Source organism: Lonchura striata, chromosome 19, assembly GCF_046129695.1.
Source record: "Lonchura striata isolate bLonStr1 chromosome 19, bLonStr1.mat, whole genome shotgun sequence".
Classification (NCBI taxonomy): Eukaryota; Metazoa; Chordata; class Aves; order Passeriformes; family Estrildidae; genus Lonchura; species Lonchura striata.
Genome location: NC_134621.1, coordinates 3,805,952 through 3,828,855, shown reverse-complemented (window position 1 = coordinate 3,828,855; position 22,904 = coordinate 3,805,952). Strand labels below are relative to the sequence as shown.

Sequence of the window (22,904 nt, the reverse complement as noted above, 5' to 3'; positions counted from 1 at the left end):
CCGGGTTGCCGCTAGATGGCAAGCGGAGCCCGGCGGAGCCCGGCGGAGGCTCCGCGGGGCGGAGCGGAGCCGCAGCGCGGGGTGCGCGGAGCCGAGCGGAGCCGAGCGGAGCCGAGCGGGCCCGGCCATGGGCTGGGGCGGCAGCGGGCAGGGGCGAGGGTAGGGCTGGGGGGCCGCGTCCCCCCGGAGCCCCGCGCAGCCCCGCGCCCCGCCCGCCGAGCCCCGCTCGCCGCCGCCCTCGCTGCCGCTGGGGCGGTGCGGGGCCGCCCCCTGCCCGCAACTTCGAACGATGATCACTGTCAACGCGGATGGCAAGATAATGGTCAGAAGATGCCTCGTCACCTTGAGACCCTTTAGGTAAAGTTGGTGCTCGCTTCTGGCCGCCGCCGCCTCGCCCGGCTGCTGCGGGCGGGGGCTGCGGCTGGCCGGGCTCGGGCTCCGTGTGCGGTGTGGGGTGTGCGGATGGAGCCCGGATGGGCATGGCAGCGAGCCGGGCTGGGACCGGGCTGGGACCGGGCAGGGATGCGGGCAGGGACTGGGCAGGGACTGGGCAGGGACCGGGCAGGGACCGGGCAGGGATGAGGGCAGGGACCGGGCAGGGAACGGGCAGGGATGCGGGCAGGGACTGGGCAGGGACTGGGCAGGGACCGGGCAGGGATCCGGACAGGGACCGGTCTGGGACTGGGCAGGGATCCGGGCAGGGACCGGGCAGGGACCGGGCAGGGATGAGGGCAGGGACCGGGCAGGGAACGGGCAGGGATGAGGGCAGGGACCGGGCAGGGACTGGGCAGGGACCGGGCAGGGACTGGGCAGGGATCCGGGCAGGGACCGGGCAGGGATGAGGGCAGGGACCGGGCAGAGATCCCGGCAGGGATGCAGGCAGAGATCCGGGCAGGGACTGGGCAGGGACCGCACAGGGACCGGGCAGGGACCGGGCAGAGATCCCGGCAGGGATGAGGGCGGGGATTCGGGCAGAGACCGGGCAGGGATGAGGGCAGGGACCGGGCAGGGACCGGGCAGGGATCCGAGCAGGGATCCGGACAGGGATCCGGACAGGGACTGGTCTGGGACTGGGCAGGGATCCGGGCAGCGATATGGACAGCAATCCGGGCAGGATGCGGGCAGGGATCCGGGCAGGGATCCGAGCAGGGATCCAGGCAGGGATCCAGGCAGGGATCCGAGCAGGGATCCGAGCAGGGTTCCGGGCAGAGATCCGAGCAGGGATCCAGGCAGGGATCCGGACAGGGATCCAGGCAGGGATCCGAGCAGGGATCCGGACAGGGATCCAGGCAGGTCTGCCCGCGGGGCAGCGTGCGGCTCCTGCAGCTCCCGCTGCCTGCCAGCTCCCGGTTCGCCCCGCCGCCGGAGGTGTCTCTGGGGTTATCGCCGGGCTGCTCGCCGCTGGATTTTTTGAGAATGGTTCTAGGAGATGTTGGTACTCCGGGGGAATTAGGTTCCTCTGGTTTAAGCCTGCTGGTGCAGCTGGGGATTTCGAAACCCACCTTGAGCTGGCAGTGGGGCTGGGGTGGATGTCCAAACCTGAACCCCTCCGGCTCCAGCACACCCGTACCCACCCATTGCTTTTTCCCCTTGCTGTAACTCCCCATTTTTGCTTCCATACATTCCCTTCCCTCTCCAGCCCCTGCTCTCCGGCTTCCTTGATTTACTGGAGATGAGCTTCTGTTGCTCCCGAGCTTGAGACACACGGGAGATGTTGGAAGTTACCTGGTTTTTCCGTGGGGAGAGGGACCAAAACCCCTTAGAGATAGAGGCGAACGTGCCGGGGGACGGAGCTCAAGGTGGGGCGAGCCCAGCCCAGCGGTTTCCAGCGCTCCTCGCTGTGTTTGGAGCTCTGGGGTCACCGCAGGGATCTGCTCGCTGCCTTTTTGCTTAGCCCGGGCTACCCCCGGCTGGGTTTGCGCCGCTCGCTCGCTCTCAGGTGTGGGCAGCTTGTCTGCCTCTCCTCGGGAGCTGCTTGCCTCTGCTTGCCTGGAGCGATTTCTGCTGCCTGCGGCTGGGGAACTTGGCCGAGGGGATGCCACAAAGCGCTGGCAGAGGTGTGAGGGCTCCCAGAGCTCAGGAGTGGAGCAGGGAGTGATGCGAGGGACGCGAGAAGGGCGCACTCACCCGGGGAATGCTCTTTGCCTGGCTGTTTGCTCTCTTCACTGGCTTTGAATTGCACAGTGAGGAAGCGACTGGCTGGAGCATCCCTGTGCCCTGGGCATCACCCCTGAGGCAGGGGAGCCCCGTGTCCAGCAGTGACCTGGAGTCAGGGTGGGAGAGCACAGGGTGATCACAAACTCCCATTAGGGATGGGGATGTGTGTGGATGAGGGGTTTGTGATGGCTGGATGGTCTCTGGAGTCCAGGTGGAGAACTTGCACTGTCCTGGCCGTGTGCCCTGGGCTGGCTTCTGCTGTCCAACCAGTCCAGACCAGTATTGGTGCCACTGGAACCAGCAGGGTTACCTCGTTGTTAACAGCCAGGCTCTCTCTGCAAGAGGAGGAATTCCCAAGACCCTTTCCTTACTGTCCCACAGTGTCCAGGACCTCTGCACCTCCTCCCTGCTGCTGTCATGCTGCATGTGACCCCCCATGCCACAGTCCTGTGTCACCTTGCTGCCAGCCCTGCGTGGGTGAGTGCTGGCACTGCCCAGCTCCAGCCTTAACCCAGTGCAAATCACCTCTTCTCCCCCAGCATCAGCACCCCGCATCCTCGGCTGCTGTGGGTCAGGGATAACTCCAGCAGTGGGAGAAGGTCCTGGCACTCAGGCTGGGTCCTGTAAATCCTCCCCTGCTGCTGGCTGGGCAAAGCCTCGCTGCCCGTGGTGCGATCCCTGCCTGATGTGGATTGCTGCCATCAGAGGTGAGGTGCCATCAGCAAACAGCACACAGGAAACCTGATCCTGTGCACCAAAACATTTCATTAACCACCCTCCAGACACGCTGAGCAAAGCAATGCAGGGCCCTGAGCTGGGAGGGAGGCTGCAGAGAGGGAGCAGATCGGTCTGGAAAAGCACAGGAATGTCCAAGGGCGGCTCTGACTTCATCCCAGCAGCAAAGAGTGTCTCGCTTGCCGTGGTGCTGGATGCAGGCAAGAATTCACCGAGGAGCCCTGCTCCAGCTCGCCCAGCTCTGGGCTCTGTGGGTGTGTTTGCCAGCTGGGAGCCAAAGCCAGGCTTTCTGTGGGATGTAACAGAGGTCAGTGAGAGTTCACTCTGGTCCCTGCATGGATCACAGTGCCCGTGGCTCAGCACCGGTCTGACAGCACCACAGCCCTGTGGGGCTCTAAGCAAAAAGGGATTTAAGGAGAGGAGTCGTTCATTAACATGACCTCTGCTGGTAGGAATGGTGGCTCAGCTTTTGGGAGTTGAAGATTTGTCTGATAAAAGATGTTACCTGGCTCTTGGTTTCCCCCCCTCACCTGGGTGGGATTCTCCCTGTGGGTCCCAGCTGGGTGATGTGACACCATGGGCACAGTCCCAGTGTCACATTCCCAGTGTCACAGTCCCATCCTGCTGGGTGCTGCTGGCCTTCCTCCCCCCACCACATGCCAGCTCAGCACTCAGACCCTCCTGGTCACATCCAGCTTTCAGTTCCACGGGCCAAAATCCTCCATGACTGGGGCATCACTTCCAATTTTCATTTAAGACTTGAGGAATTTCACTTTTTTTTTTCTTTTGGGCACCAAGCCAGAGCCCAGAACTATGAACATTTCAGTTTGGGGAGGATGTGGAGAGGGACTTGACACCAGAACTGTGTCCGAGTGATTAATTAAACATGACATGGGATGACAGGCAAAGCCAGTATGCAGGATAGGTGTTATTTGGTCCTTGGAACTCCAGAGTCTTCAGGGAGTTAGGTTTGATTTTGGGAGAGAGGACCATCTGGGATCTGTTATGTTTTACCTACTTTGTGGTAAATTTATTTTCTGTATAAGGAGTTTCCACTCAGGTGAGTCTGGGCCAGGCACTTTTATTCACCTGGAGAACATCAGCAAAAGTAAGGGAGTTGGGGTTCTCAGGCTGAGAGTCCAGCCCTGCACCATCCCTGCTCCCTGGAGCACTGCTCTGGGCTGGATCCACTGATCCCCCAAAGACAGCAATTCCAGTAAGGCTCCAATTCATCTTTTTTTTTATTATTCTTTTTTTTTTAGGAAAAAAGCATCTTGCATCTCCCCTACTCTCTCTGTAATCCAGTCAAAATGAAAAAGGTTTTGTTTCCTAGGGAGATGGTAGAGCACAGATCACCTTTGTATCTTTTTTCTTCCCTTCCCCTTTTTCTTTCTGCTCAGTGCTTAACGATCCCTCCTTGCCAGACTATAATTATGAAGATTAAAAAGCGTCAACAAGGTCTTGCATAATGATGAAGATATTGTCAATAGGAGGTGTGAGAGCAGGATCAGGGCCGAGTATTTATTCAGGTGATGCTTTGTTAAAGTGCCCCTTGGGGGAGGGGGTACCAGGATGGGGCCTTGGGTGGGTTTTGTAGCAGATGTGCTCCCAGGGAGGACCCTGGGGTGCAGGACCTGCCTGGGCTTTGTCCCCTTTCAGCTTGTTTCCTCTCCAGCCTGCTGCTGTGCTCTCCTGCCAGGGAAGTGCCGTGGCAGACAGCTTTCCCCAAGGGCAAACTCAGCCCTCCAAAGCCAGCTGGGTGCAGCAATCCCTTCCAGGGTGTTCCCAGAGCCAGCACTGCACTGGGCTCAGCCTGTGGAAATGGCAGATAATGCACTAACGTCCCCAGATCACCCCCTCTCCAAGCTATTTATGGGACACCACGCTACTTTGCGGCATCAGGGATGCTCTGCTGCCTCCACAATCACCTCCCTGCTGGAGCTGGACCACAGCTCTCTGCAAACCCTTCTCCCAGGTCTGCCCTGGGGAGGGGCTGAGCTCTGCATCGTGCCTGTGTGCAGATCCCACAGCTCATCAGCATCTGCTGGGGAGGGGTGGCTCTGCTCCACTGCTTCCTGCCTGTGGGGCTGTGCCTGTAGCCAGCCCTTTAGGGATGGGAGCCCGGATTAGGGAGTGCACAGTGCTTTATGTGGCTTGTAGGAACTGCTTTCCACCCCTCCAGGGGCGGCTCATTCAGAAATAAAGGGACCTGAGCTGGTCCAGGCTGCATGGGGATGTCAGGCAGTTCTAGTGATGCACTTCAGCATCCCCTCTCCCAGGTGGTTCAGCTCTCCCAGGTGGGTCAGCCCTCCCAGGTGGGTCAGCTCTCCAGGTGGGTCAGCCCTCCCAGGTGGGTCAGCCCTCCCAGGTGGGTCAGCCCTCCCAGGTGGGTCAGCTCTCCAGGTGGGTCAGCCCTCCCAGGTGGGTCAGCCCCCAGGGTGGGTCAGCTCTCCAGGTGGGTCAGCCCCCAAGGTGGGTCAGCCCTCCCAGCTGGTTCAGCTCTCCAGGCCAGCTCTGGCCTGGCTGTCAGGGAGGGTTTGTGCTGGTGCTGAGTGTACTGCTGGCAGAGCTCATTAGTGCTGACAAGCCCAGGGTGTTGCTTTTCCCCTTGATTAGGTGGGAGGTGAGAAGGGGATGAGGAGCTGTGCTGCTTGTCCAGAGCCCCGGGATGGGCAGGAGCTGTCTGCTGTGAGCAAGGCTGATCCTGCTCGGAGCAGGCAAAGGAAACCCTTTGTTGTTGAGCTGGCTGCCCTGGATCTGGGCTCAGGTGTGTGCTGTGTGTGTGACAGCAGTGTCAGAGCTGCCTGCATGGAGGTGTAAGTGCCATGCCTTTCCCAGGAGTCTCTCCAGGCAAGGAAAGCCTGGCTGTGCCAGCTGGGACAGTGAGGACTTGCCCTGGGAATTCTCCACTAGATCTCCCAGGGGAAGCCCAGCCCTTCTTGAGCTGCTTGACCTGGTATTTGAGCTCTCCACAACATCTCCAGTCACTAACGAGGGCTTTGAAGCAGGTCACTTTATTTGTTAGCCCTTTCCAGCAGCAGATAATTGCAGTGCTGGCGTGCTGTAGCCCAGAGTTGAAGGCTGGCTCCTACTCCTCTGCCTTTTAGCTGTGTAGGAATGCTTAGGTGGAGGGCTGGGGGCTCCTGTGCACCTGGAAAAGCCTGGGTGGCTGTGCTGTGGCTGAGCAGCTCCTGAGCAGCTCCTGAGCCCTGTGGAGGATGCTGTGAGCTTGCAAAGGAGAGCTGCAGGCTCCTGTCCTCTGTGGTTTGCTTCCCTTTGGCTCAGGGATGCTGAGAGGCAGCGATGCCAGGGCACCCCAAGCTCTCCCTCAGCTCCTGTCCCACACAGGATTTCCCTGCTGGAAGACAAACCTGTTGTTTCTCGAGGCTGGCTGGGGGATTCTCTTTTCTCTTTCTCCTCCTGGAGGTTTCCCCCGGGTCTGGTGGCTGAGCTGTCCCACTGACACCTGGCAGTGCCTCTGCCAGGGCTTTTCCCGTGTGCTGCTGGAGGCTGCTGCACCTCCAGGGAGTCCTGGGGATGATGGCAGCATCTCTGAGCAGTGGAAGGAGGCCAGACATCCATCCCTTGGCACAGAGCACTCTGCTGTGCACTCCCTGGTGCACGGAGCTCTTGCCTTCAGCCCTCCCACCCCCAAAAGAGGGACTGGCCTGAATTTGGGCTGAGCAGGAGCAGTGCTGGGAGCTCCTGCCTCTCCTGGAGGTGACATCCTGCCCAGTGTGTCCCCTGGGAGCCACTTTCCTGCTGAACAAAGCGGCGATGGGGTGGCCCCAGGCCACATGAGTGCTGCCCTGCAGGTCCCTCCTTGTCCCTTGTGCACAGGGGACACAATGACAATGCCAGTGGCCAAGTTGCAGCGGAACAAAAGGCTTTGTATAAAAAACTAAAAGGGTTTTTTTTTTAGATTCTTTGGGAGGAAGGGAAGGTAAAGGTCTCTCTTTACTCCTGTCTGCCAGAGGAACACAGGTATTGTTTATTGGAGTGGTTCCTGTGCTCTGGGTTGTTGGGCTGGAGCATCACAGGGCAGCTGTGGTCTGGCTCAGCTTCCCCGCTGAAGATGCAAATCCCCACTCCTCCCTGAGTGCAGTGGAGGACTCCTCAAGCCTGTTGGAGAGGCTGCAGGGATTTCAGAGGGGGTTCTCAGGCAAAGGCCCCTGCCCAGTGCCAGGGTTTGTGTCCTGGGCTCTTTGTGAAGCACACGAGGGTCTGGAGTGGCTGGGGCTGCACAGATGCTCCCTCCAGGGCTGGGTGGGGCGTGAGCCAAAGGGATGGAGCTGGGATTGTCCCAGACACCCAAAGCCTCTCCTGCTGCTGTGCAAGGGTGTGGGAATCCAGAGCTTCCCTCTGGCTGCCCTGGCAGGTCTGGGACCCTGGCAGGGGTCAGGAACCCCCCTGGACAGAGCCCCCAGAGACACTGGCTGTGATCTCTGTCCATGGAAAAAGGTTTTCAATCTTACAGGATGAATTACCAGCTCTAAGTGGTTGATATAAGTAATAATTAAGTGTGGCACGTGTGCAAAAGTAAAATTTTAGGATTCTAGATGAGGGGTCCAAAGGGGACAAGATGGAGGAAATTGGGTGTGCCTTGTCCTTTTTCTCCTTCTTCATGCCCTCCATGTCTCACTGTGGTGTTGGCATTTTTCTGTTGGTTCAGGCTGGGGACACACTGTCCAACGTAGGTGACAGATATTGGCACGTTCTTGTAAATGCAGCCCAGGGAGTTTCTGGTATTTAATGTTTGTCACATCCCACTGAGGGCAGAGCCCCACACGCTGCCCTGCAGGACAGAGCTGGGCAGGGCAGCAGAACATGTGAGAGATCAACAGAATAAACAACCTGGAAACCAGCACAGACCAATGATGGCTTCTGCTTTGGCAGGGGGCTGACAGACAGAGACTTTCTACAATCTCAGAATCATCAATAGCTCAGATTCTGACACAAGGGGATTACCCCAGGGGCACGGGGGTGGTGGAGCTGCCTCCTCATCACACCTTGCTCCAGCTCTGCTTTCTCTCCTGCAGGATTTTCGTGCTGGGCATTGGATTTTTCACCCTGTGCTTCCTGATGACATCCCTGGGAGGGCAGTTCTCAGCCAAGCGCCTGGGGGACTCCCCCTTCACCATCCGCACCGAAGGTGAGCGCGGCTCCGCGTGGGGAGCGCTGGGCTCCAGGATGGTTTGGGTGGATGGAGACGAGAGATCTCTGCAGGCTGCTCTTGGGATATCAGGTTTATTTGGGATGGAGAAAGGTCTTGCTTGGAGCTGCCAGATGCAGCACGTGGCAAGGCTTGAGAGGATGGAGGAGGGGAGAGACAAGAGGATGCTCCAGGAGAGGGTGGAAGCTCTAAGAGGGGGGAAGATCCAAGAGGGCGTCTGGCCCCTCAGAGACCCCTAATCAGGGGGCTTCAAGGTGGGCTGGAGCAAGGCTGGGGCCAATGGGGTCACAGGCACTTGATGTTTCAGCAGAGGGTTACAGGTGTCGCCCTGATTATTAAGATTTTCTAAAGCCTTCCGAGTTTACATGCTGTTAGAAAACTTTCCCACACATTTTCTATGAACAACATATTGTTTTGCATTCCTTCGTGGGGGTGGAGGAAGTTGAGGTACCGGTGGTTTGTCCAATGTCTTTGGAGAGGTGGCCCATTCACTCTCCAATCCACTGTCACCTTTGGAAAAGTAGAAAGGCTGGAGTCAGAAAATAAACCACCTTCTTTTTTACCTTGCCATCGCAGTGGCTCATGCTGTGCTTTCTTGTGTCCTATAGTGACATATAGATGCAGGGTGAACTATATATTTTGGGGGGTGAGATAAAACAGTCCACTTGACCCCTGAAGCCATCTGTAGGCAGGGGCATTGTCCAGCCAGCAGGGAGGACTGTTCTCATCCTGGCTGTATTATTTATGAATAATTCTATTTAACCATCCCTCCCAACATTTGTGCCTGGCCTGGTTTGAACACACAGGTGTCAGCTAAGGAAGGCAGGAGCCTCCCCTGAAATGGAAAATGTAAACCCCCTCCCTCCGAATTATTACAATTTTGATGTTAAGGGCTTCTCAAGCAAAGATATGGGAATTAGAATAACAGTTCTTACTAGGAAAATTAAAAATACAAATGCAATAGAACAAAAAAGAAAAAAAACCACTGCCAGAGTCAGGGGTGCAGGTGATTAAATCAAGGTGTGTAAATGGGTTCACCCTCTTGCCTGACCCTCTTGGGCTCTGCTGAGGGCTGTGAGCACCAGCCTTGCTGGTTGGGAGAGATGCTGCCTTGCTCTGAGATGGTGCAGGTTGAATGTTGCTTCTGGTAATGCCTGACTGGTCTCATTTGAAGAAGAAAAGAAGTAAATTATGACCTAGGTCCTCTAATCTTTCAAGGTTTTGGTCTTTTAACTTTCTAAATGGGTAAGGCAAATCCTGCTTTGTTAGAAAGCTCAAAAATTCAATGCAAATCCAATTTTTTTTTCTATTTTCAGTGGCTTTGCCAAACAAACTATTGCTTCCAGATGAATTGCTGCACATTTGGCTGTTGCTGTGCTTCTTATTGGGGAAGATGAGCTTCATTCATGGCCTCACACACTGGTTTTAAACACAAAGCATCCTCTCTCCTGCCTCTGGAGGAAGGTTGTGTTCTTTGTCCCCAGACCTTGGCAGGCACAGCCTGAGAGGCTTTTTCTCACTCTTTAACTCCTGGTTCAGGTTTTGGGGTTCAGCTTTTCAGGATTCAGCCTCTCCTGTCACACTGGTCTGCAGGCACTGGCTGTGCCCCAGGGGGATGGAGCTGCTCCCAGGGGTGAGTAACCCCCCGAGCAGGGTGGGAGCAAGGCTCAGGGAATGTGGTGGCCAGGAGCTGGCCAGTGTCACCACAGACCTCCCTCTGTCACCTGGGAAAGGCTGTGGCTGCTGGTGACAGGACCTGGTGGGGGAAGAACCAGCTATCCCACCCATGGCAAAGGCAGGAAGGGTGACGGATTCCCTCCCTGGGAAATGGGGAGTCACAGCCTCTGGGGAGATGGGGAACCCCATCCCTGCAGCCTGTGAGAGCACACCCAGCTGAGTGAGGCTGTGGGCAGGCTGACCCCTCTCTTTGGGGGCTGGGGAGGGCACTCAGGGCTCTCCTGGCTGAGGGGAGCTGCAGCTCACCTGGAGTGAGCATCCACTGGGGAGGGAGGGAGCAGGGCTGGGTGTGCTGCTTATTTGCCCTGTCTCCAAAGGTCTGTTTGAATAACAAACTGGCATTTAATTAGCACGTGTTCTGGATCCCAGGGAAGCCCAGGAAACATTCCTGGCAGTTATGGTGGCTGTTAAGCACACACACAGTGCTGGGCTGGAGGCGAGCTCAGAGGAGCAGGTTAATTGTGCTGGGCTGATGAGCTCTTGGTGTGATGAAGAATGGGAATCTGTTCAGGTTCATGGTCAGTGACTTGGGGAAGAGTTTCTGGGGAGTGGCCTCAGGTTTGCCATGTCCAGGCTGGAGTATTGCCTGGGAATGTGCTCCTGGTGGGGCAGGAGCCTGGTCCCTGCTCCACCTGGACTCCTGGAAGGGCCCTATGGGAATCCAGAGCTTCCCTCTGGCTGCCCTGGCAGGTCTGGGACCCTGGCAGGGGTCAGGAACCCCCTGGACAGAGCCCCCAGAGACACTGGCTGTGATCTCTGTCCATGGAAAAGAGTTTTCAATCTTGCAGGATGAATTACAAGCTCTGAGTGTTTGATATAAGTAATAAGTGTGGCACGGATGCAAAAGTAAAATTTTAGGATTCTAGATTAGGGGTTCAAAGGGGACAAGATGGAGGGAATTGGGTGTGTCTTGTCCTTTTTCTCCTCCTTCATGCCCTCCATGTCTCACTGTGGTGTTGGCATTTTTCTGTGGGTTCAGGCTGGGGACACACTGTCCAACGTAGGTGACAGATATTGGCACGTTCTTGTAAATCCAGCCCAGGGAGTTTCTGGTATTGAATGTTTGTCACATCCCACTGAGGGCAGAGCCCCACACGCTGCCCTGCAGGACAGAGCTGGGCAGGGCAGCAGAACATGTGAGAGATAAACAGAATAAACAACCTTGGAACCAGCACAGACCAATGATGGCTTCTGCTTTGGCAGCGGGCTGACAGACAGAGACTTTCTACAATCTCAGAATCATCAATAGCTCAGATTCCAGCAGGGCCCTTTGGGGCATCTCTCATGACCTGGTGGATGCTGCAGGAGCTGCCCACTCGCTCCTCCACGTGCCCTGGGCTGGGCTGCTCTGCAGAGGAGCTGGGGTAGAAATGGGGTGGGCTTGTGGTGAGTGTCAGTCAGCTCCTGCAGCCCTTCCTGGGGCTGATCCCAGCCCTTCCTGGGGCTGATCCCAGCTTTTGTGGCTCTTTGTGCTGCTCCTTGCTCCCATGTGTGTGCCAGAGCCAGCTGCCCTTCAGTGCCTGCGGGGCTGGGGTGGCTGCAGGGAGCTGGGGCATGGCAGAAAATCATTTGCTATAAAATCATCTGCATCCAAAAAATCCTTTGGGTTGTGGATGAATGCTGAAGTTCATGATCCAATGTAGGCTGGGGCTGTTCCTGTTTCTCCCTGAGTGACCTGCCCAGCCCAGCCTTGAGCCTCAGCTGCTGCAATTCGAAGGGAGACATGAAAATGCCCCAGCCCTGCCCAGAGCTTTCCTGGCTCCTGAACTGTGCGAGCAGCCAGTCATAACCAAAATAAACATAGATGTGAGGCAGGAGCATGAACAGGGGAAATGGATAATGTCACAGTCCAGAAGTTAATCCCATTTAAAATTTGATTTTTTTGTATGTGAATGCCTTTCTCGGAGGTTCTCTCCAAAAGCCAAGTTTCTTGGTGTGTGCCAGAAATCATTCCTCAGATGGATTCTCTGCTTGGTGATTCGCTGTAGCAGAGGCTTTGCATCTTAACAATAAATAAAAAAAACCCTTCTGAAATGCAAGTTATTTTATCCTAATCCACTGCTGTCAAGTAAACACAGCCAAAGGTTCCTTCGTTTTGAAATGGCCACTGAGAGAATCTATTCTGCAAACAAAGATGTAGATAAAAAAGGGAAACAGAGAAGTCTATAAATTTTGAATGTGGGAGATGCTTTGGGAAGGGCTCTAGACTGAGGAGACTGAGTTTTCTGTGTCCTCTTCTCTCCTTTAATTTAGAATTTAATATGTTTGATGAGCCTTTTTTCCCCCCCAAGCATCTTTCTTGCAGTTGTTTTACTGCTGGAGTCAGGGGGCAGGAGGCTGCTGCTGAAAAAGCACCAAATTCTGCAATCCTGGTGCTGGGGAGGATTTGGCTGTGGTCCCTCAGCCCGTGGCTGTGCCCCAGGCTGGATTTGGTGGGATGTACATCCCGCTAGTGCAGCTTGCTGCTGCAGGGGATTATCCAGGGAAAACAGGTTATTAAGTGTTAAAACGTGATTAGATGTGGCTGGAATATTGCCTGCAACTGCTGTAGCTGGCTCAAAGAATCAAAAGCCTTTGGATTCCTCTTGCTGTTGATTCCTGCAGGGTTGGGCATGAGGTGCTGGAGGAATTTGCTGCAAACCCAGGGGAGGTGTAGGACAGGTCCTGAAAGGCTGGAGCAGAGCTTTGCCCCCGTGCTGGGTGGATGCTTCCTGCAAGAGGGGCCTGATTTGATTTCAGGTGACCTTGTTGGAGCTTTGCTAGAAGCATTTGAAGTGGCTCACAGGTATCTCTGTGCCCGGGGTCACCGCTGCAGAGCGGTGCTGGTGCTGAGGTCCTGGACTCCTGCAGCCTTTGGGAAGTGGGGGGTTTGCTGGGGGCTGGAGTTGTGTGTTTGCTGTTCTCATAACTGTTGTTTTCAACTTGTTTTTAAGTGTTTCTTGCTGCTCAGCTGCAGAGATCAACACCTGCCTTTTCCCACCCCAGCATCTCCAGCTGGTGTCCTGGGGCTGGCCACAACTGGGCTCCTGTGCTGTGTTTCCTCCACCTCTTTGGGAGCAGGATGGGTGGGAATGGGATGAAGAAAGGACAAGGGTAGGGGAGAGATGATTTTAGAGCACAAGCTGGGAAATAGAAGCAAGGAGAGGTGAAGCTCAGCCTCTGCAAGGCTGTTGCACCTTGTCCCGGGCTGCTGAGACGTGTTTTGGGGTCTGATCTCAGGGCTGCAGGATATGGACCCTGCTGGGGTGATAAAACCCTGTGGGCTAGAAGAGAGGTTTTCCCAGTCCTACAGCACTGGGACGCTGCAGCTGGGCAATGGTAACTCATCCTGGAATCTGTCTGGAGGTGGGCACTGCAGCAGCAGGGACTTCCCGTGGTCTGTGATCCAGCAGAATTGCAGGTCACCAGAGAACAGCTTCTGCTGCAAAAAGATTTGGTCATTTACGTTCATTTTGGAGGGAATAAAAATAAATGTGGAAAATAAAAAAAAAAAAGTGGAAGCCTGCCCTTGCTGGCTTGGGGTGTCTTGTGCCACATGCAGACCATGGGGAAGCTGAGCACTGAGGCTTCCTTATGGTGTCTGGTTTGTCACGTTGGGCTACAGGACTCAGGAGAGATGCAGAGCCAACAGCCAAGGCATGTTGTGCTGGAGATGGTGTGTAATGTCACCTGGCAGGAATCCTGTCCTGTTCTCCTCAAATCCTCTCACTATTCCAGCTCCTGGAGTGCTCTGCCTCTCCTGCTGCTGTTGCTCGCTCCAGTTCCTGGAGTCTCACCTGCTTCAAATGATTTCTTCCATCAGTGAACACAGAAGAGGAGAGAGGGAGATGTTTAGGGCTGTGCAGCACAGCTGTGAGCTTTGATGTTTGTGGCTTCTGTGGAGCAGGGATGTTGTGGAGGGGTGGGAATTGTGCTGCAGATGATAATGCTGAAGGTTGCTCCGGGTTTTGTAGGGCATTTTCACCGTTTCAGAGCCACAGCACCGTGAAGCAAGGGGATCTCAGGTTATTTCAATGCCTTGGATTGCTCCCTGAGGAGCAGAGCAGAGAGGCCAAATAGAAATGTGAGAACCTACATGATCTCCTCAGAGGGGTCCTTTGCTCCTGCTCCCGGCTCTGCTGCTTTTCCTTCTGCTCCAGCAGCATCCTAGCTGGGTTAGCATGGCCAGGTAACATCACCATTTGTTCTCACAGAGGATGCAGAAAGGTCAGGCTTGGATTTGCTAAGGATCAGAGCGAGCTTGAGGAACTCTGTCGTCCCCCCTGGCAGTCTGCTGTGCTGGGAGGGCAGGAGGAGGAGGTCTGTCCATGATCCTGACCCCCTGTGTACTCTCTCATTGTGAGGGCTGACAGCAGAGGAGGGCACAGCTCCGTTCAGCCCCATCCTGGCTGCACTGAGATGCTGCTCAGCCCAAGAGAGCTTTAAAATAAAACACAGATGTGTTCACCCTCCCTCTCCCTCAGGAAAGGTAATTTTCAGGATCCATTTGCAAATTTGGGTCGCCGCCACTTGTGAGAGATCCCAGTCAGCTTCTGGACAGAGCACACAATTCTTCTGACAGGAGCTTGGGTTGGGCAGAATACCCAAAAGTTGCTTTGTGGCTTTGGGAATCCCCTTTTTTACCTGCTCTGGCTGGGGAGAGCACTCAGGAGCGAGGGCTTGGGCTGCTGCCTCCTTGAGACACAGCCCACAGACGTGTGGTTCCAGGGATGTTCGTGTTCCCTTTGCTTTTAAGAAGTCATGTGAGTTATAAATTTATCTTGCTGCCTGTAACGCTCAGCGGAGGCGACAGGAGAACCGGTTGTGAAGACTCGTGTGAGCAAGTGACAGTGACAGGGGAGGGAGGGAGCCGGGCGGGCTCTGCTCAGCAAAAAGGGCACTAATTATTCCCAGTTTCTTCCTGAGTGAGTTATAACCCTCTCCCGGGCTGCTGGTGTCATGTTTTGATGTTGTCTGCTGAGCAGCCCTGGATAATGCAGCGCTCGTGAGCAGCTTGTCAGGATCCGCGGATGCTGGAGCGTGTCTCACTGATGCTGCTCCAGGAGGAGGCATGAGACTCTTCTCAGGGCCTGAAGCCAGAGATTTTTTAGGTAAAGCTCCCTCAAAAGACAGCAGGTTCCCCTCTTGTGGGAAATTAATTAGTAGAAAATGTTTAGAACTTGACAGAATATTTATATAGTGTGTATTTGTATGTAAATGTTAAGATAACAGATGTTATGGAATAGGATAAATATTGTTAAGAGTATTAAGAGCAACACTATTGTTAGTGTTTTTAAAACACCTCTCAGCTACTCCATCTCTAAATAAAACCAAAAAACTTAATCCAACTCCCTCTTCCATCCCCTCTGTCACGATCTGCATGTAGCGGGGTGTTGTGGTGGTTCCTTAGCCGATCCCAAAGTGCAAAAGACAAACAGCAGGGGACTATCAGCTTAATCACAGCAAATGCACCTTTATTAGGCACCAAAAAGAATAAATGCAATAGTGGGGTCAGAAAAGATAAAAAGGATAGAGAGAGAGAGAGAGAAGGGGCGGATGGGAATAGCTGCCAACACAGGTGAGATCCTCACTGGTCTAGATGATGGGGATCCGTCTTGTTGCATTAGGGAGAGTCTCCAAAATCCTGCTCAACCCAGGGGTTCTGTTACAGTCCACAGAGGGAAAAGGGGGGAACAGGCAGAACAATGAGAGTCTATTGAAATTGCTGTGGGGGGAACAGGTGTATCTACAGAAAACCATCCAGGCAGAACAAACACAATGCAGAATAAATCCACTGGAGGTACTGGAGAAGAACAGGTCAGGTCATTCTCCCCCCACTCCCTGTGGTAGGGGTCTCAGGGTCAGTCCTTGGGGAGAGGGTTCTTGATCTCTGTCACGGTGGTAATGAGGCAGAAGAGTGGTCTGCAGTGAGAGACCACCAGAGTCACCCCAACATTTAATTCGGCTTAAAGGTGAGAGTGAAGCAGGAACTGCAGCAGCTGCCCTGTGCTGGGGCCATGCTGGGTCTTTGCCAAATCCTTGCCAAGTTCTTGCCAGGCCTTGTTGGGCACAGCTGGTGTGATGTGCAGTGGCTGCACCTGCACTGTTGCCTCCTCCAAGCCCAAACTGCAGCAGGGGGTTTTTCCTTCTCGTGGCAATCGGCAGAGGAATGAGTGAGGGTCTTCAATGGCCTCTTACACCCTCTCTCTGCCCCGCTGTGGGGTTGTTATCCAGGCTGGTTTCCCAGGTGCCAGGTGTGGGTCTGAGTGTGGTGTCACCTCCTCAGCACCAGCTGGGACCTGCAGATCCTGCACGTCCCCAGTGCTTCATCTTCCTGCTGCTGCATGCAGAGCTGGATTCGACTCTCCTGGAGCCTGTGGGTGCCAGCCAGGGGGAAGCCATGCGGAGGAGCGTGCTGGGCAGCTCTTCAGAGCTTGGGGCTCCCTTCCAGCCTCTCTGCATCCTCCCCTTCCAAAGCCACTCCGTGAATCCTCGGAGGCTGGAGCAGCCAGCTGATGCTGGAAGAAGTTTTCTGGTTGGTGCCAAGTGGAGCTGGCTGGCTCTGGGAGCATCTCCTTGGTGAGGAGCTTTGCTGGGAGCTGATGGGTTTTTGATTTCTCCTGGAGCAGCAGGGTTGGCTCCTGGGCTCCCCTGGAATTGCTGAGCTCGGCACCACTCTCCTCCTTCCCTGTGCAAGCATTGGTGGGGAGAAAGGAGTTAAGGGAGGCACCAAAGGGAAGGCACAAAAAGGAGGCAGAGCCCAGCTGCAGGGTGAGGGCTTTCTGCCCCAAACGTTGCCTTTTGCCAGCTCCTGCTGGATGCTCAGCTGCCCCAAGGGCTCTTTGAGCAGTGACACAGCACCCATCAGTGCCACCATGCTGGGGTTTCACCCCTATGGCCAACTCAGGGGTGTCCTTAATCTGCAGTTTTTTGGGAGCAGGCCATTGTTTTTCGTGGGTGGAGAAAAGTTCTGGGATGGCTGCCCAGGGAGGTGGTGGAGTCACCCTCCCTGGGTGTGTTTAAGCCAAACTGGATGTGGCACTTGGTGCCAGGGTTGAGTTGAGGTGTTGGGGCTGGGTTGGACCTGATGATCTTGAAGGTCTCTTCCAACCCAGTGATTCTGTGAAAATGAGGGTTGCTTAAAAGCATGTGGCCTCTCCTTCTTCTGCTGGTGTCCCAAGCTCTGCATCCATCCTTAGGTGCCCTGTGCTCCCATCCTTGACCAACTAATGGAAATAGAGTTTAAAGTGGAGGTGTAAAACTTTACTGCCCTTATTAAATTAGTGTTGCAGGCAGAGAAGTGAGAGCCACTGCAATAATGAAAATAAAGGCATCCCTGGGGCTTCACGTGACACTGGATGTTCCTGCCCACTTCTGTGGGGATGTGCTGGGGGAGCAAAATGCAAAATGCAGACTTTGCAGGGCACAGAGGGGTAAAGAGAAGTGTCAGGGCTGCTGTTGTAGTGGTTAAGGCTTAATCCACCCTGGGAAAATGTCTCTTCCTGAAGAAGTGCCTGTTTCATGCAATTACTGCTCAGAATTGAATGCCTGCGGCTTAAAGAGAAGGAAAAAAATTATGCCACCAAACTTATTGGAAAATGGAAGTGTGAATTCACACATCTTGGAGTGGGGCAGCAGTGATGAGGGCCTCGGAGCAGGGATGTGTGCTGGCCCCTTCCCTGCTGGCCCTGTGGCAGAGGAGGCAGGAGCAGCTTCCTGCTGCCCTGGCACTCTGTTATCTCCATAAGCAGGGACACCCAGGGAATGATTAAATCAATTAATTGATTTTCTATAGCTCATAAGGAAGTCAAATGGCATTTCCATCAACTTGTGATGAGCCAACACCCCACCATGGCCAGGAGGAATTTTAATGGCTCTTTATGCTTTTATTACCCCTTTTCACTCCTAAATCAAAATTCATCCTGAGCCTGGGAGGCAGCAGGTACTTCAGAAAATAAAACTAGCACAGTGGGAACCATAGCAGCCTCTGTAAAAGCTGGGTTTTCCCATTGATTTATTTGTTTCTCTGGCTTAAACGAGAGAGCAGGGCTCAGTTCAGCTTGAGAAGAGATTAGCTGAGGCTCATCCTGCAGCTCTGCCAGTGCCCCCCAGCTCTGGGGGCCCTGCTCTGGGCTCTGCTGCTGCTTGGAGGAACCAGCACCTGGGCTCGCTGGAGATTGATGGGTTTGGAGGAAGGGATGATTTATTTGCCCCTGGAAGCAAAGTGGCAGGATGCCCAGCACTGTTTGGCCAATCTTCGTGGCTGAAGGAGAAAGGGTGATGGTTTAGAAGTGTTAAATGAGTGAGTTCTGCTGCTCCTGAAGCTGCAGCTTTCGGGGCAGCTGTGAGTGTGGCTGTGGGCTGGATGTGCAGGGCTGGAGGAGTGATGGGGGGCTGAGCCTCCTGCAGCTTTCCACTGTGCAAGTGCTGGGTGCAATCCTTCCCTTCCTGCATCCATGGGGCACTGGCTCCTGGCAGGTCACTTATCCCTGGATGAGCAATGGGCAGCATCAGGAGCAGAGCCAGATGAGATAAACGCTGGTGCCCTTGGAGAAATGCCTTTTGTAAACACCAAGAACCCACACCAAGGCTGGTCCCTGGCTCGTGGGGCTGTCCCTGTCCTGTGGGACCTGTGTGTGCTGCTTTTCACCTGAAACTGGGGGTCTCAGCTGCAAATCCAGGGTCTGGTTTGCCCCCAGTCCCACCAGCATCCACCCCAGTGTGGGGTGCAGCCATGCCCCAGGAGCTCTGCTGTCCTTTGGGCTTTGCTACAGCAGCTGCCCTTCATCCATCCCTGTGCTGGAGCCCTTGTGTTTTAGGAAGCAATTTAAAATCAATGTTAATCTTGTAATTTGGAAGCCTGTCCTGCAGTGTGAGGTGTTTGAAGTGCCGCAGAACAGCTTAAAATGCAATTTAAAATAGTGCTGGCTGGCAATAGAGAAGCAACTAAAAACTCCCTGCTGCTGCTTTTTTAAAAGAAAAAGTGAAAGGGGGGTGAGAAGGAGGAAGAAAGATGCGTTAAAAGATATATTAAACCAAATAAAAGCTGAACTGCAGCTTGTGTTGGGGTTGTGTGTATTCATCTCTCCTTCCCCAGCTTCCCAACTCCCCCAGCCCATCTCTTGGGGCTGTGGGGGAGAGGAGATGATCCAGCTGCCTTCACCTGCAGGGATGGCTCATGGCAGGACTGCTGGCACTGTCCCCATGTCCCAGAGGGGACATCAGCTCTCTGGTGTGTGTATGGCAGGGTAAGAAGCAATAAAGGCTGGGGAGAAGAGCCCTGGGCTCTCCCTTGCAGCAATGAAAGGCTCCTGACAGGGAGTGTGAGTGTTTGCATTGCTCATTTTCCTGCCTTTTCTTATTTGTATGGAAATAGGGAGAGGACATGTTTGGGTGGAGCTGCAAGCTGCTCCTACAGGCTTTACAGGGATGGGATGGGTGGAAAAGCATCGGGACCCTCTTGTGCAGGCTCAGTTTGGGGTCCTGCAGCTGAGGGAGGGAGGAATGAGACCCCAAAGCCAGCGGGGCTGGGACAGGGACACCTATTGTAAATGCAGGTGAACCCAATGGGAAGAAATTACAATGTCTGACTCAATCCAGAAGGCTGAATTATTTCTCCATTATAACTATGCTAAAATACATTAATAAACTATATAAAAGAAGAATACTAAAACTATATACTACTCTCTCTGACTCTAACACAACTTGTGACTCTCTCTTGAGAGTCTAGATACAGGTGGGTTGGATTGGCCATCAGGCTCAAACGATCCTCATCAGAATCCAACCAAGCACTCACCCCAGGTAAACAATTCTCCAAACACATTCCACATGGGAAAAACAAGGAGCAGAAATAGAAATTATTTTCTCTTTCATCTCTCTCTGTGCACCTCTATGAAAAAATCCTGAGAGGGAGAGAAAAGTGCTTGCCACAGACAGCTCCTGGGGCATCATGCCAGCTGGAGAACCCACAGTGTGAGGGGCAGAGCTGCAGCTCGTGCTGCTGAAGCTGTTGGCCATGGATCCCAAGGATGGCCTTGCTGTTGTTGCAGATGAGTAATGAGATGGCTGGCTCTCACAATTAAGGGGTAAATGTTATGTATATGTTAAGAGAAGTTTTGTAGATGTATAGTTATGTTACTGTGCTATGTGGTCCCCCTTGCACTGTTATCATGGGGTGGTATTTGGGGCATAGTCGCTGACAGGCCTTCTAGAGATATAAAAGGGGGAGCATGATTTTGAAGAGGAGCACCTGGCTGGTAGGGACAGGGGCTCCCTGTGCTGTAATTTTTTTCCTTATTTAGTCTTTTTTTTATTAAAGTTTCATGAAATCTTAAAAAGTGAGCAGTCGTTTTTCACACTGTGAGATGGGCAGAGCAGTGCCTGGCTGTAGGGGTGGCATGAGGCCTCCAGGAGAGATTTTTGGGGCTGAACTGGGTTATTTCCCACTGCTGGTGCTGCTTTGGGCAGCAGGGCACAACTGGGTCTGGCTCTGAGCAGGGAACTCCTGCAGCTCATTTGTCCCCCAGGTACCCTGGAGCCCAGGCACTGCTGCTGCAGGGAACAAGGGCAAGGCTGCAATTGCTGCTGTCACACAGCTGCACCTGCAGGACCTGGCTCAGGTCCTGCCTTAGGGATGTAGGGAGGGCACAGAGGGTCTGACAATCTCTGCCTGCCCAGGGATGCAGGGAGAGGGATGGAAAACCCTGAGGTTGCACCCTGACACAGCAGTGTCAATGCATAAATCCAGGAGTAGGTGATAGCAGTGATAGCAGGCTGGTGGGACATAATCTACTTTACCAGCCAGTGACTTAAGGCTGCTTAATTTGGCTGATTACCAGGGAGCTGCTTCGCTGCTGGCACTTCCAGATCGATGGTGCAGCTGGAGCTCTGCTCAAGTGCCCAATTCAGCAGCAGCCCCTGAGCTCCTTCACGGGCACCTCCTCCCTGTGGGCCTCCTGGTGCTCTCCTCCTCTGGGGCACTGGCTAAGCAGTGTATTTTCTCTGTATAACTTAAATGAGTAAATCTGGAGCAGTTTCATGGCAGATGTGGGTGGATTTGCTGGCAGCAATAACTGGCTGGGGGCCCATGCTGGGGAATGGGTGGCCTTAAGGGGTGCAGCCACCCTGAGGGACATTGTCCATCCCTGGAGCAGCTTCCCCAAAGGGATGGAGACAGGAGGGGGACGTTGATGCAAACCTGAGCCTGGCCTTGGGCTCTCTTGTTTCCAGTTAGAGCTGGGTCTCTGGGCTGTGATTGCAATGGATTATGTGTCAGAGTTAGTCCTTGGCTAGTTGGCTCTTTGGTCTTTTAATCTGCTTGAATCAAAATCGATAGTGAAAGTAAATAGAGGAACAGCAGAGGGGCAGGCAGTCGAAGGGCTGGGGCTCTGCTCCCTGGGAACATGCCAGGGTGAGTGCCCCCACGGGAGGATGGCATCCCCAGGACAGCCCTGGGCACCACCCCGAGGTCTGGGTCTGCCTCAGCCCCACTGGAGATCCTCCAGTTTCCTCTGCACTAAATCTTTCAAGACTGTGCTGCCCTTTTGAGGGGTTTAAGTAGCCTGGAGTTGTCCTTTAAAGGAGAAAACCACAGCAAATGATGCTTTAGATTGAAATTAATTCAGCTGGTATTTTCAATGGACACAGACAATAGCTCACTCTGTCTGAGCTCCAGTACCAGCAGGGGATTTGCTGTTGTGGGATGGCCAGGGAGGGCACCAACAGCCAAGCAGCCGGGTTATGGATATTGGGAATACAGTGTGGGATTGCATTTTAAAGAAGACTCATGAGTGACCTTATTGCTCTCTTCAACTCCCTAAAGGTGGCTGTGCTCAGGTGGGGTTGGGCTCTTTCTCCAGGAACTTACAGGACCAGAGGACACAGCTTCAAGCTGTACCAAGGGAAATACAGGTTGGATATTAGGAAAAAGTGTTTTACAGAAAGGTGATAAAGTTCTGGAATGGCTGCCCAGGGAGTTGGTGGAGTCACCATCCCTGGGTGTGTTTAAACCAGACTGGATGTGGCACTGGGTGCCGGGGTTGGGGCTAGGTTGGACTCGATGATCTTGGAGGTCTCTTCCAACCCAGTGATTCTGTGACGTCTGTAAAGGTCAGGGAGATGCTTTGGTGCTGTTCACGTGGGTCTGTGGAGATGTGGATTGAGCCTGTGCCTTGGTCTCCCCACAGGAGGGCATGGGAGGCTTTTGCTGCCCTTGAAATAACTTGGGTTTGGGTGGAAATGTGGTTTTTGCCCCCCCATCACTGTTGCTGAGCAGTGTGGGCAGGATGGGGCTGAGTGAGCCAGGGATGGGAGCTGCCATCAGGGAGGTTTCAGTCACTCCAAGTTGCTGAAAGGATGTTGTGGTTTAAGCCCAGATGGAAATTAAGCACCACAAAGCCACTCTGTCAACCCTCCTCTCCTATCCCTGTGGAATGGGGAGGACTGGAGTAAAACTTGTATGTTGAAAAAAACAAGTTTATTAATTGCAAATGAAGTTGTGGTGGTTTCAGTGGCTCAAATATTCAGAAATATTTCTCCTGAAAATACAGAGGAAGTATTTTTCTTCTTCTGTATTTTCAGAAGTAAAATGCATTAACAATGGCAAATTATAATGATAACAAAAAGGAAACAAACAAGTGATGCACAGTGCAATTGCTCACCATGCACTGACTAATGCCAGAACCATCTTTCTCCTCCTTCCCCCACTTTATACCCTGACCATGATGCCATAGGTTGTGGAATATCCCTTTGGTCAGTTTGGATCCCCTGTCCTGGCTGTGCCACCTCCCAGCTTCCCCACCAGCCTGGCAGAGTGAAAAGCAGCAAAGGCCATGGCTCAGTGTGAGCCCTGCTCAGCAAGAACAAAAACATCTCTGGAAAATCATCCCTGTGCTCAGCACAACTCCAAAACACAGCTCCACACTGGCCACTGGGAAAAAAATTAACTCTGCCCCAGCTGGAACCAGAACAAGAGGACATGCCCCAGAGTGCTCTTTTTGTTTTCCTGGGGGGGTTTAACTCCTTTTGAGCTCCTCAGCCCAAGCACCCCAGAGCCTGGGTGACAGGGTGACATCCTCTGTGCTTGGGAAGGGCAGGGTGGGGAGGGCTCCCACCGTGAGCAGTG

The 22,904-nt window shown here is 54.0% G+C and overlaps 1 protein-coding gene across 1 annotated transcript in view; it reads left to right on the top strand.

Moving 5' to 3' along the window:
• Positions 1 to 222: 222 nt before the first annotated feature.
• MGAT5B (alpha-1,6-mannosylglycoprotein 6-beta-N-acetylglucosaminyltransferase B) overlaps positions 223 to 22,904 on the top strand; it is a 72,754-nt gene continuing 50,072 nt past the window's right edge. The window contains exons 1-2 of the mRNA XM_077787343.1: positions 223 to 357; positions 7,932 to 8,044. Coding sequence (XP_077643469.1) covers positions 290 to 357; positions 7,932 to 8,044 — 181 coding nt within the window. The 5' untranslated portion in view covers positions 223 to 289. The remainder of the gene's footprint in view (positions 358 to 7,931; positions 8,045 to 22,904) is intronic.